General features: G+C 40.9%; 1 protein-coding gene across 1 annotated transcript; it reads right to left on the bottom strand.

Moving 5' to 3' along the window:
- Positions 1 to 293: 293 nt before the first annotated feature.
- Positions 294 to 14246, bottom strand: RSPH4A (radial spoke head component 4A). The gene is made up of 6 exons (XM_084890137.1): positions 13414 to 14246; positions 10175 to 10409; positions 5141 to 5881; positions 3839 to 3986; positions 2619 to 2736; positions 294 to 997 (listed from the first exon to the last, which is right to left on the bottom strand). Exons 1-6 carry the CDS (start codon positions 14073 to 14075, stop codon positions 769 to 771), a joined length of 2133 nt encoding a protein of 710 aa, XP_084746263.1. The 5' UTR covers positions 14076 to 14246; the 3' UTR covers positions 294 to 768.
- Between the last annotated feature and the right edge of the window lie 270 nt (positions 14247 to 14516).

Below are 14516 nucleotides of genomic sequence, written 5' to 3' on the forward strand. Positions count from 1 at the left end.
ATTTGATAAGCAGTGTCTGTAGCTCAGTAATCTGTAGACTGCCAGTCAGTAGCCTCACGGTGCCTAGCACATACAGGGCTTAAAAATACATTTTTAGTGAATGAAAACACAGTTTGAGAAGTGATAGAAAGCATTACTCTGACGACTCTGAATATCCCAGCAAGCCATCTCTGCAAACCAATTTCTATTAGATGAAAAACACTGAGCAAGTTCTTTATGAAGTAACAAGTATCCTAGGGGGGAAGTGGAGTGGTAGTGGGGTTAATTGGGGGAAGAAGGAGACATGTAATACTTTAAACCAAAAAAAAAAAGTAACAAGTAAAAAGGTTAAAATTTGAGTTCCCAGAGGCTTTGAGCAGGTGATGGGATTATAAACTTAATATTTTTTCCCTTGATGCCCAAAAATATATTGAAGAGCCCAAGAAACTTTTGTGGGTTATATATTTTCATGTTTGCCATATTAGAAATTAAACCTGAGACTTGAAAAAAAATAAAAGCAGCACATATTCCATTGGTTGTGGCTATCAGAACAGTGATGTAGAACATGTCATTTAGCCTCTGCAGAATCCACTGAGCATCTTTCTATAAGTTCATAATAATAATTCCAAACATAAAATTCCAAATTTGATAATTTCAGGGAATGGCATTTTGCACATGAATATATATAATTAGAACCACATAAGTAGTATGTATGCATCAGCCTCATAAAATGGGGTCCGTTTTATTTAGTATGCATGCTGCTGAAGTGAGCACCCCGTTTTGTTTTCGTTAGTCATAATCATCTTCATCGTCCTCGCTTTCTTCGTTTTCCTCGGCTGCAAGCGCAGAGGCTTCCTGTGCTTCTCTGAAGGCCCGCTCCTCTGCCACGCTGGGGTCATCCGATTCCGCAATGTCTGGTCCGCTGGGGTATTCTTGACTGACTGGTGGTGGGACTGGAGGTGCATAGCTGTCTGGGCTATATTTATGACCCCAGCCTATGTAGAGATTTTCAAACTTTCTATAAGTTAAAAAAAATGTAGATGGTCATTCTATTTTTTTTTTTTAAGTAAGAGAAGTTGACCTTCCTCTCCTGTAATGATAAAGTACTTAAAATGTCATGGTCCCACAATTTCAAAACAATATATTTAAAATGCATTAGAGATGAACTACCCCTAAATGATTCTTCCAGCACAAGGCGTTTCTATGCTCCGAACTGGTTAAGCTGGTTAAGAAAACCATGGGGCCTGACCCTGTAAGAAGGTACCCTACACCCAAACCACAGCCTTTGATCATTTAATTATTTGGGGGGTGAGGGGGCAGGGAAGTTACCGCTTTCATAGAGTTAGGAAGAATTTAAAAGTTTCCAACCTAGTCTGGTCAAGGCACATGCACTGGTTGTGGGCTTGGTCCCCAGTAGGGGGCGTGCAGGAGGCAGCTGATCGATGTTTCTCTCTCATCCATGTTTCTAACTCTCTATCCCTCTCTTCCTCTCTGTAAAAATATCAATAAAATATATTTAAATAAATAAAAAGTTCCCAACCTAGCAAACACTTGGCTAGGGGAGGAGTGAGATTGTGTTTGAAGACCTAATGTGATTTCCCCGCCCAACCATGGGCAAGCACAAAGGCTTTTCCCGGCGTGCCTCATAGGACAATTGCCCTCTCTGCCCCAGATTTGGTGCAGTCAGCGCAGTCTCAGGGGACTGGCAGTCAAGGACTCTGGCCCCTGTGGCCTGTCATGCTCTTCACATATTTCCATTCCTAGCTCAGATGCTGTCACTCCTAGGTCTCTATAAAGACCTTCAGTAGAGCCCTAAGGATACCTCTGCTAAGGCCTCCTTGTGGGGTGGGGGCGGGGGGGAGAGAAGGGGAAACCCTTAAAAACACTTTTCCCCACTCTCAGTATCCACTACTTTTCCCTAGCTCTCCCCCACTTCCCCTTGGCCCCCTCATCCATAAAGCTGCAAGAGCCGTATGTCAGGAACTTCCCTGGCAATGAGATGACACCCACATCTGTGTTGCCCCACCTCACCTTCCACCAGTGTGCCATTCTGTGGGGGAAAATGGAACAGAGGCTGGAGGTGGGGGAGGAAACCAGTGCTTTCTCTTATACTGTCAGAGTGCTTCCTCTCTTTCATTTTTGGGTTGTTACGTTAACAACTATCTGACGTTTAGCAGCTCAGCTCTCCAGCTCAGCTTTTAACACTGGATTATTGGGTAAGAAATGGAAGCATAACACACAAGGAAGTGAGGTAATTTAGTATCCTCTTCATCCTAATTCTCTTGAAAATGATAGCCTAACTAATACATATTTTTAAGTATCTTTTATCAAGGTACTCAACAAAAAAATGATAGATTTAAACTAATTTAAACACTGCTTAGAACGATTTCAATGAAGTGAATATCAATTATCCAATAATTATAGAAGAAAGACCATATTTTAGCTTCATTAAATAATTCAGAAAAGGCAGAAGTCTAGATTAATCTAAATTTGATGCTTTACTGTATAATACAGAAGTTTGAATAGATCTTGCTAAAAATGAGTTAAAATTATAATAGCCTAAGATTCCATGGGGTAACTTATACTTTCCAGAATTTAAATAATCACAACAACAACTTTGAAAGTTGTCAGACACTTACTTGCCATTGCAAAAGGCATATGCTCCTGGCCAAAGATTGGATCTGAGAACAGCAATGGCATACTGAGGAATGAGATTGGAAGATAGTCGTGTTGTCCAAGGTGGTGTATCCTGGATCTCTGTAAGTCAATGAGAAAATCAAAAGCTTAATGCCCACATAGACGAGGATATACTGTATAACAGAGAAGCTACTTTTGTAAATCATAAAACACAAACACATTTGACATAGAAAGAGAAGTTAAACATCAGCAACTTAACATAAAACCAGGAGGGAATTTTATGAACATTGTGGAACAATGAAATTTGAGTATTTATACACTATATAATAATGTCAAGTGCTTATGGTCATCTGTCTATGGTGTGAAGAATGCAAGACAAGAAAAATAACAAGATAACTCAGCATTTCAGTAAGAGCTACAGCCAACTGATTTCCTCCCTCGGTGGCACTTCCTCAATTTCTGTCAGAGAACGTGGGTGGTTTGGCCAGCTACATTCTTTATTCCACACATATACTATAGTGTGTGTGTGTGTGTGTGTGTGTGTGTGTGTGTGTGTAGACATGTAGATACAGTATATTATATGCACACTAGTGGCCCGGTGCACGAAATTTGCAAGCCTGACCTGTGCCCTCACAGTGCTGGAGCCCTGTGATCGATTGCCCAAATGATGTAGGCCGCACCCACCTATCGGGTTCCTCAATGGATTGTCCCAAAGAGGTAGGCGAGAGCCGGGGGTCCGCCTCTCCGCCTCTCCGTGCGTGTAGGGCTGTGGGAACCCAGGCGGAAGCCATGCAGAGCAGACGCTAGGACTCGCCGCCTCCTCCTCACGAGGCGGCAGAGATGCTAGGACAGGCCTCCACTGCACCCGCAGCCATCTTGTGATGGTGTGAGGTCATTACAGCGTCAGGGCATGACAACCACCTAGGCTATTATTAGTATAGATAGGATATATACACATATGCTATATATAGAATATATATTGATAGTACATTATATATACTATGTTTTAGTATAATACTATCTATATATACTGGTAATATTACATAGTGTATGTACATATAGTATTACACATATAGCATATGTGTATATATGCCGGCAGCCAAAGGGAAGCCTGGGTGCCAGGTGCCGGGTAGGAAGGCCTACCCTTGCACGAATTTCGTGCATCGGGCCTCGAGTATGTAGTATGATATACATAGTAATAGCAAAGATTATGTAAAATTACCTAAATCTTCAGAGATTGGTGTCAAGAGAGGTGGCCCCACTTCCCGTTCTATGTAGTCAGGCTCTTCTTTTTCTTCTTCTTTTTCTTCGTCATCCTCTTCCTCTTCCTCTTCACTTTTTTGTATGGGGTTAAACCAATTACAGCGACCCTGAGTAAGTATGAATATTTCAAGATGAGGATCTTAAAATGCCAGAGTATTCATTTGGATTGGTGAAAGTATCTGTATAAGGTTTCACTGTGTGGGAATTTAATCATTCATTCATTCAACAAGTGCTATTATGATCTAGGATTTTTTTCAAGCAAAAGATTGTACTATATATTTAAGATTCTGCCAACTACTTGAAGTTACAGAACAGGTATATTTTAAAATTAGCAGTGCCTTAGTTTAAAAAAAAAAAAGCAATAGTGCATTTACTTATTTGTAATAAACAACATATAAGAAAGAGATAGTATAATAATAAAAATTACATAAGATTAGGTATGAAGGTTTGGGGTTATAATTTCTGATCTCATTAACTCTTATCTATAGATATAAAAATATCTCATATGTGGGTCCAAGTATAAAGATTTTCTACCTGCAGATGAGGTAGTATAGCAGAGTAATTAAAAGGCTAGACTATGGATCCATTATGCCTACTCATATCTGACCCTGTTGCTTATTAGCCATATTCTTTTATATTTCCTAAATTCTGCCTCAATTTCCTCATCTGTATAATAAGGATAATATTATTTTTTTAAATTTATCTTTATTGTGGAAAGTATTACAGATGTCCCCCTTTTATTCCTATTGACCCCTGCCACACCACCCCCACCCCCAGGTCTTCACCCCACTATTGTCTGATACTTTTTATACAGTTATGATTATGAAATGAGGTAATGCATATCAAAAGCTATTAAGAGCACCTAGCAGAATATATGCTATATAATTGCAATTTAGCACTGTTGGCTTATTTTTATTTTTATTATATTTTTTATTGTTCTTAGCATAAAATCTCCATGTATTACAAAAATAGAATTTTTAAAAAGCGGTTCCCAAAATTAGTTTCACAACATACATAAGCCTTAATCCTTAAAACACTTGTCCAGTACTCCATAGAAATAATTATCTTATTTCTGTTTGGAAATAAAAATCTGTTTGAAGATCCCAGTTCTATATCATATGGCAATTATTAAGTACTCTGTGCTTTTGCTTGATTTTTAATGGCCTCTTTGTCTAGAGCCTGAATACATGTATGCATTATAAACTGAATTTAATAAATATGTGTTGATTGGCTGATAGATTAAGAACTGCCAAGCCCCTACCTGAGGGAGAATATGTTGTACATGATGAACCCAATTGGATAGGGATTCCACTAGATCAACCACTTGGATGCCTTCAAAATCAGGGTTTTCTTCAAAGTTATCTTGCCCACTTTCTACTTCTTCCTCCTCCTCTCCTTCCTCTTCACCAAACTGATAGAATCCTAAAGGGCTGACGTGGGTCCCTGCTGAAATTCGGGCAATCTGTGCTCTCAGGTAATTCCTCTCATTTCCTGGGAAAGGTGGGTAGCTTATGATGGGAGAATCCAATCTCCCAGTGAAAAACTTCTTGATTTTTCTTGCGGCAACAATCTGTGCAGGTGTAACTGATGGCAACTTCACCCATGGTCTTCCTGGCTCGTTGCAAACAAAATAAACATATCTGTTGGCACCTGTTCTGCTTTCTTCTCTTGGTATGGGCTGTGGGGCCTTGTAAAGGGACCTGGGTAATTCCTCCTTGTCATCTTCTTCACCTTCACTCTCTCCATTGTCCCTCTCTTCCGTTACGTCTTCCTCTTCCACCTCCTCTTCATCTTCTCCCTCGTGAAACTCCACTTCAGCTACAATGTAATTCATCTCCCGACCCAAGATCTTTCCCCAGAAACGGCATCTTTGGATTGGGTGGATGTCCGTAAGCTGCTTGAGGGCAAGAAAGATTCGATAAATCTCATCTGTGCCCAAACCAACTCCAGCTTGTTCGAAATAAAATGCTGACTCCATCACATTTGGGAGAGAGGGCTCTGCCTGGGAATATGAATGCTGTGGTTAACGTGTTATCTGTAAGAGACCTGCTTGCTTCCTGTTTCCCTCTTAAACATCTTGATATCAGCTCTACTCTCTGTCTACACCATGTCTTTGACATGTCTTTCAAGATTTAGATCACTTCATTAATTTGCAAATTTCATTCATCTCACATACAAATTAGCTTCTGCCATTGTGTTTTACACTCATCGTTATAATAATCTTATTGCATGTATATATCTTAGGCAGAGAAAATTTAATGATCATTATGAAAAAATAAATATTCAACATCCCCTGTTTATAAAAAATGTTTAAGTGGCCCCTTTACTCTCTTGCAATAGTAAAATATACTATAACCAATCTACACACATGTTTTTAGAAAATGTTTACATATGCAAATGTATATATTTATACAGGTATATCTCATTTTATTGTGCTTTGCTTTATTGTGCTCTGCAGATACCGCATATTTTACTAATCAACAGCTGTTGCTCAGTTCATGTCTCTGTGTCATATTTTGGTAATTCTAACAATATTCAAACTTTTTCATTATTATATTTTTACTAGTGGCCTGGTACACAAATTTGTGCACATTGAAAGGAAATTAATTAGAAGAAATATTTTAATATCATTATTCACCCTTTCTCTATAATAGAAGTGTCAACCAAATTCACGATCGGCAATGACAGATCAAAATGCATGCGATTGGTGCCAGCAAGAGCTTTATATGTATCGCGCATGTGCTAGTCAACTTATTCTTTTATAGATATAGAATAAATGTGCTTAATTAGACCTGCTTTCTGATTTAGCTAAACTCTTTCCAGCCCAGTGAAGCACCCTAACTTAAGGTAATTGTCAACAACACAGCAGTTAATATTAACACAAAGCAAATTATTACTGTAAATCACACAGGGAGAATAAAGGGTAAATATTTAACTGCAGCAGTGTTTTAGTATATTCTGTGCAGTGACAAAACCTTAAGTCATTTTCAAGGTCCATCATTTCTTCTTTTCAGTTGGGCCAAGTTTCTAAGCTTTCTAAATCTCCATTTTCCAGCTAATGAAAAGACAATAGGATTCCACCGAGTCTCCTATCTACCTACTCCAGGACTTCAGTGAGAATCAAATGGGATGAGGCACAGGGAAAAGCTTCACAGACATTTGGTTAAATGTTTGCATCTGACTATAAAGCAAGTCATGTTCCTGGACTGAAAAAACTGCAAGAAGGCTAGTCACTAGGGAGAGGAAGCCGAGCATTGCTTTGTGACATCATTACCCCACACTCACAGCCACCACCTCTGGGCTGGGCTGGGCTCTGGGCTCACATTTTGTGCCATGGGGTCTTGGCAGCATCACCTGCGATTTGGTGGGCTATTGCTCGGGGGTGGTGCAGGGCCTGTGTCCCACCTGGCGGAAGCTGAGTATTGCTTTGTGAGCACCAGGTCTGTGGTGCCATTTCTTTGTAAATGGCCAGTGCACATCACCACAGCTCCTACACTGAGCATCTGCCCCCTGGTGTTCAGTGCGCATCATAGCAACTGGTCAGACACAGTATATTAGCCTTTTATATATATTCTAGAGGCCCAGTGCATGAAATTCGAAAACTTCCCCCAGCCAGCTCTGTCCCCTGGTCCAACTCCCACACAAACTCCTGATCGAGGGGATAATTTGCATACTACACTTTAATTATATAGGATAGATGGTGATCAGCGGTTCTTGATGTTACTATTTTACATTGTGTTTTGGATATAATGCTATTGTACTTTTAATAGAGTATAGTATAGTGTAAACATAACTTTTATGAGCAAAGAGAAAACAGAAGATTTGTGTGATTTGCTTTATTGCAATGTTCACTTTATTGCAGTGGTCTGGAACCAAACCTACAATATCTCTGAGGTATACTGTATATGTTTTTATATATTACCATCCTATTTAATAAAAGAGTAATTTGCAAATTGACCATCACTCCAACACAAGATGGCTGCCCCCGTGTGAACACAAGATAGCCTGCAGGGGAGGGCATTGGGATGGACCAGGCCTGCAAGTGAGGGCTGTTGGGGGAGGGGAATGTGGACCAGGCCTGCAGGGGAGGGCAGTTGGGGGGGACCAGATGTGCAGGAGAGGGTAATTGCAGACAACCAGGTCAGCAGGGGAGGGCAGATAGGGGCAATTGGGCCAGCAGGGGAGCAGTTAGGTATCGATCAGGCTGGCAGAGGAGTGTTTAGGCGGTGATCAGGCTGGCAGGCAGAAGTGGTTAAGGGAAATCAGGCAGGCAGGCAGGTGAGTAGTTGGGAGCCAGCAGTCCTGGATTTTGAGAAGGGTCCCAAATTGGAGAGGGTGAAGGCTGGGCTGAGGGACACACACACCCCTCCCCATGCACAAATTTTGTGCACTGAGCCTCTAAATATATTTTATAAACAATAAATAATTATTATATACATATGATAATATATGGAGTAAATTTTTTTTAAAAAACCATATGGTACTATATTGATTTTTATTTACTCCATATATTATCATATGTATATAATAATTATTTATTGTTTATAAAATACACACACACACATATATGTATATACACTGAATGGCCAGATTATTATGATATCTCTATATATTAGAGGCCCAGTGCATGAATTCATGAATGGGTAGCGTCCAGCCAGCCTGGCCAAGGGGAGAGGACATGGGCAGTTGGCCGGCCTGCCTGCTGGTTGTACTCCTGGTCAAGGGGACAATTTGCATATTAGCCTTTTATTATATAGGATATACACTGAGTGGCCAGATTATTATGTGTTCAGAGATCATAATAATCAGGCCACTCATTGTATATAGTAATATATAGGATAAATAAAAGGAATGTAGAAGTACTCAAACATGACTACATTTGAAGACATAATTGAGGAAGAATTTATGGAATCTGAAAAGAGGCTCAGGTTCCAGAATCAAACAGCTTTCTGTATTCTCACTCCTTATCCTAATTTAGGACACAGATCCCTAATTGACAGTGCTGTGCCTATAAATATTCCAATGTCCCATTCTTATACTGGAGTCTGACCTTTGATAAATCCCTCCATGAGAGTATCTGCCTTCTGCTTGATCCCTAAATAATGTTTGCCTCTAGACTTGTCTTCTCCGGATGTGGCCATAGAACTAAATGGTTGGCGTAAGATATTTTCAGGAAAGAAGAGCTGATGTCAGTTCCTTAACACCTATCACTTGTTCCCTCTGGGTACCCTGGGCCCACTGTGTCAAGTTGGGTCTCCCCACCAAGGTTGCCAAGCCCTGTGGGTCCAGATTCTCAACCCTCCTATCTTTTCCCTAATCAAACTCTTTGCCCTTTTCTGAAATTCTCTCACTCTATACATCTAATTTGCAAATATATAGACAGGCTTTTAAATAGTCTAGTGGTAACAAGACATGAAAGCTCAGTGAGTGTATAAATGACTTGGTGGTATAATTACAGTCATGTAGGCATTTAGGAAACACTATGCTGGATACTCTTTTGAAATATTTGCAGCTAGAATTTCTTTGATACAACAGATTTTATTCTCTAATGATAGCGTTTTAACTCTGTCACCAACCTTCTCTGTAAATATTTTCAACAATTGGTCTCTGGGGGTTAAAAGACATTTTATCTCTCTCTTATATCATAGCTCATTAGCATAATATGAGGAAGTTGCCTTGAAGAGAATGAAAATGACATTAGAAGTATTTCTACTTTTTCTAACAAGCAAAAGAGAAATATGCATCTTGATATAAAGCCTAATTTTAAATGATCTCACAGTAATTCATTCATTCAACAAGTAGTTAATAAGAAACAGCTGTAGGCCCAGGTCTGTACCAGGCACTTTGGAATTTAAAAGATGAAGAAACCATTTTCTCTGACATGTAATAGCTAAGCCTGTGAAATACTAAACCACAAGTGTGAAAAAAATAAACTCTAAAGAAGGAAATGAGTGATGTGAAATAAGGTTTAAAATGCTATTTAGCGAGCCAGAAGAGACTATTGATGTGAATTTAAAGCCACACCCACTCACCTCAAATCAAACCTTAGGATTGAACTATTCCGATTTACAGTACCCGTATTTTCCAGCGTATAAGACGACTTTTGAAACGAAAGTCAACCGAAAATCGGGGGCAAAAGACCAAAATTGCACAAAAATTACCTGCAGATCCTGACGGCAAAGTAAGTCTTTTCTTTGAAGTGGGGGGTAGTCTTATACAGCGAATATAGGCCTAAACCTATGTTTTAACTGTAAAATTGGGGGATCGTCTTATACACCGGAAAATAGTGACTTACCATTTCATCTTCCAGTTCTTGGTCAGCTCCTTCCAAATTTCCCTGGAGAAAAAGAGCCTTTTGCTTCTCTGCTATTTCATATGTGGGAAGCATCTCATTCTCGTTCTGGAGTGTATCTAATTTTTTACTAAAATGTGCCATCTTCACATCCTGGCTAATATTTTCAATGATGTCCACAGCATTTTCAGGGCGCTCATCTAAGATCCTGGTCAGCATGTTAGAAAGATGGTCATATCTATCCGAAAAGAGAAAATTGTAGGTATTACCCACATCAAAAGCGTTTGAAGAAGCATTTCGTGCAGACTCAGGGAGCTGGTGTTTAGGAAACTTCAACAGCTTAAAACCTTCAGAAATTTTAAGTGAATAAACATGGTAACTTCCACTGCCAGAAAAACCTGCACTAGAATTTTCCTTAAAAAATACCTCCAATGTGATATGAATATTTATTTAAAATATTAAAGAAAAACATATTGTAGAAAAATGCATGTTTTATTGAATATATCAGGAACATTGCACATTTTGAGATTGAAATGAAATAAGAAATTAAGAATATACAACTCAGGTAAAAACTGCTGTTTGAATTTTTAAAACCTGCTAAGGCAATTTTCCTGTGCCTGGGACCATAACCTTTGGAGATTAACCACTGAGTTCTGCTTCTGCAAGATAGGGCCACATTCCAATGTCCAGCAGGATGTGACTGGGAACGACCCTGCGGGCTGACCCCAGTTTTTAGAATATAGTCTTTAGAACAAAGGAAAATTCCTGTGGTTTGAACTGTTGCAGAGTTCCCAAGCGGTCGGACGGTGCAGGGGGAGAATTTGAAGAGACTTGCTTTGTTCATCACGCGATGGGCTTAGGGAGGATGAGTTCGGGTTCTGGGCAAGGTTACAGGCAGAACTTTCTTTTCTTATTAAAGAGCCAGCCCTATGTACACTTAGTGATTATCTTGATGCTGGCCTCGAAAACAATACAGTTCTATCCAATAAAAAGAAAAAAAAATGCACCTGGCATGATATTGAGATTGTGGGCATATCTGGTCTCTGGCCTACAAGGTCAGACAGCTAAGTTTATCTTCATCATTCTTCAAACGGGCTAAAGCAGACTAGAAAGCAACATTTTATCTGGGAAGAACAGCAGAAAATTCCAAACAACAGTTTGTTGTTTGGAATGGGGGTTTTCCTACTCAGAACCCTTAAAAAGAACTACCTGCCCCTAAAGCCTCACAGTTGTTTGGAGTCCGCCTGCGTGTGGTGCTCTTGCGGTTGCTCTGGCCAGATATTTCAATAAATTCTTGCCTGCTTTTTTTTTTTAATAAATCATCAGCCTCCAGTGATCTTATTTTGAACCCAGGGTTCGACCCCACAACAGAAATCTCTTAGATATTTTAAAGTGATCAATATTTTTTTTTTACCTTAATGTCTTTTCTATCCCTTTCCTCATCCTTGCCAAATCCAATTTGATTTTTAAATCCTATTTGCTTTCTTAAAAAGATATGTTCTCTTCTGTTTCATTTCCTAAGCCAATTATCTACTTCAGTGTACTGTAAACCTATTAGAAATACATTTCATATTGCAACCCCTGCCCAAATGCAACTGAAAGGGAAGTGTCATAAAATATTATTCACCTTTATTAAAATGTAACACACCTAATACAGTATTTTTCCTCCATTAAAAACACTGTCCTAGCTTTTTATTTCATAATTGTATTAGTAAAGCTGCCTCTAACCTCCCATTAATTCATTACATTTTATACAAAATGGTGAAAGTGTGTCTTTTCAAATCCCAGAGTTACAATGTGAATTTAAACCTGAATTGTCTGTCAATGTGCTCTCAGGTTAGATAGAAACTCCTCTGACCAATAAGGAAACTTGCATAAAATTTCTCTCTGACACTTAAGCATTTATCTCTCCAATTTCATTTCTAATAATTCCTTCAATGATAATTTCTGCCCCAGGGAGGTAAATCTACCTCAGATCACTTCAATATAATGCTAAGTCCTCCCAGACAGCCTTTGCTTGCTGTGTCCCATTTGTATCATTTCTTTCAAGAAATTTTTTGCAACTACTTTGTCCTCAGGTCGCCCTGAAAACCATTCTTCCTCAGTGTAGGGTGGGCCTTTCTGAGATCACAGATACGCTGCTGTGTGTTTGTGTAAATGACAGACTTCCCACTCCACAACTGCGTTTGTTCTTACATCGTCAAAATTAGGGCTTTGTTTTTGTTTGTTGTTATCTCAATATAGGTCAAATAGGGTCTGCATACAGGAGAGGGAGTTTATTTTTAGGGAGGAGTTTTTAACGACTGGCTCTCAAGTGCTTAGAAGAAAACAATGAATATTAAGATATTCATTTGTTACCTTGAGAGACTGAGCATTTGGAAATGAAATAAAAGTTAGATTCTTAAGCAATGGCCACTATAAAAAACAAACAAACAAACAAAAAACTGGAAAGGAAGCTTCCCCATTTTTGTGTTTTTGTACTAGGTTTTAAATAGTTAGTGAGATCTCAAATATGTAGAATGAGCTCTTTTGGACTTTTAACCAAGTCTGCTTGTTATTTAACCCAGGGCATTATGATGACAGTTTATGTGAGAGATTCAAGTAGAATCCACTACTGAGCAGCAGATCACATCCCTAAAGCTTAAGCAAATTATAGTTTAAGACAGTAATTTGTACATAACATTTTAAATTGCCAATTTGAGTTTTGTGAAAGATTGCACACATTAAGTATTAACGCTTTTTATTCTTTTGCCCTTAAAATTATGGTGACTAAGTCCCCCGGTTTGCCCAGAATAGGAGTTTCTTAAGAAGCAGAGCTTTTAGCGCTCACATCAGGATAGTTCCAGAAAAACAGATAACTGGTCACCGAGGACTGGCCAACCCATGCAGCACTCAGGTGCTTGCAGTAGGCCAGGTGCTCCCGATCACGGCAGAAAGCTACTTCTACAAGCTTCTGAGGAGACGCTGGGTCTTCGCTATCTCTTTGGTCTCTTTCAAACCCAGGATTCCACAGTGCCTTGGTTTTGTTTCTCCGTGCCAAGTGTCTTTGAAGAAGCGAATCCCCACCAATGACCTATTTTGATTGAGCCCTGGGGTGCAAAGAGTTATGAAGCCACTAACTCATACTGATACAGACTCTTCAAATACAATACATTTCCCCGTAGAAACACACTGCCACCCAGAGATACTCACGCCCCCTTTACTTGGCCATACCTATCTCTCTTTTCCCCTCCAGGACTTACAGATTTAAGCCTGACGCACTGCTGGTCTTCAGTAGGTAAGCCTTGGCACTCTGAACGGCCATCTCCAGCATGCTGGGGGCCGCTTCGGGCTCAGGGGGGAACTCGGGCTCGGCCCCATCCAGCTGGTGTTTGCCCTCTGAGTCCTCCTCCCGAAAAACGCCAGCCCGCAGGCCTTGTTTACAGGTGTCACCGTTCGCGCCCCTGGGCTCATACAGGTGCCCCGGGGTTTGCTGAAACTGTTGAAAGGCGTTCCCCTTGGACGGGCATGTTTGATGAGGAGTTGATGCTCCTTTATCAGATGATTGTTGTTGCAAGTGCTCAGGGCGAGATGTCCCAGCTTCTGGAATCCCACTGGAGGTCTGGTCTGACTGCCCTGGTGCAGGGAGGTGCGGTCCCGCCAGAGCAGGAGGAGGGGAGGAGGGCTCTGGAGGAGGCGGAGGCGGAGGTGCACCTGGGCCCGCGAGGTCACCCACAGGTGGGCTCCGAGGTGGGCAGCTCCCGGGCTGGGGTCCAGGGTCAGGCCCCTGCTCTGACTCCGGGGACTCAGATAATCCAGGCAGAGGATCTTGAGCAGAAGCTGCTGTCATGTCGTCCCATGGCCTCCCTTCTTCCCCAGATTCCTGGTTTTCTTCTTCTTGCTCCAGGGCAGTGGAGTCTTCCATAGAAGGAATCAAGAAAACAAACAAACAAACAAACAAATAACTTCTGGCTGAAAGGGATTGTGCGGATGTGGAAGGAGTCAGACCAGGACCGTTGCTTTGCTGAGGTCTGCGGAGCGATTTCTGAGTCCTGCTGGCTCTGCAAGTTGCAGCGTCCTGTCTCCATAGCAACCCCGGGCGGGGTTCCGCGGGGGGGGGGGGGGGGAAGCAATGGAGCGCACCTGTTGCCATGATTCTGGGGAATGGATCAAGGAAGGTGGAAATCCTCGATCTGTGATTTGGCAGAGCCTCTGCTCCTCTTCCTCGATCAGCCAATCCTACCTGCAGTCGACCCAGTCGCAGTTGGAAACCTGAGAAAGGCCAGGGAGCACGGAGGAGGGGGGGCCAAGACCCAGCCCAGAGGATTTCCTTTAAATCTGACAGATTGGTCCCAGGAGCGCAGTG

The sequence above is a fragment of the Pipistrellus hanaki genome (assembly GCF_964339955.1).
Source record: "Pipistrellus hanaki genome assembly, chromosome: 7".
NCBI classification, from domain to species: Eukaryota; Metazoa; Chordata; class Mammalia; order Chiroptera; family Vespertilionidae; genus Pipistrellus; species Pipistrellus hanaki.

Excerpts from the sequence above, each read along its gene's own strand:
- RSPH4A (XM_084890137.1), bottom strand. The coding sequence starts at position 14,075 with ATGGAAGACTCCACTGCCCTGGAGCAAGAAGAAGAAAACCAGGAATCT. Across the intron at positions 2,737-3,838 it reads ACCAATCTCTGAAGATTTAG|AGATCCAGGATACACCACCT; the intron begins GTAATTTTACAT and ends ATTGACTTACAG. Across the intron at positions 998-2,618 it reads TATGCCTTTTGCAATGGCAA|AAAGTTTGAAAATCTCTACA; the intron begins GTAAGTGTCTGA and ends TTTAACTTATAG.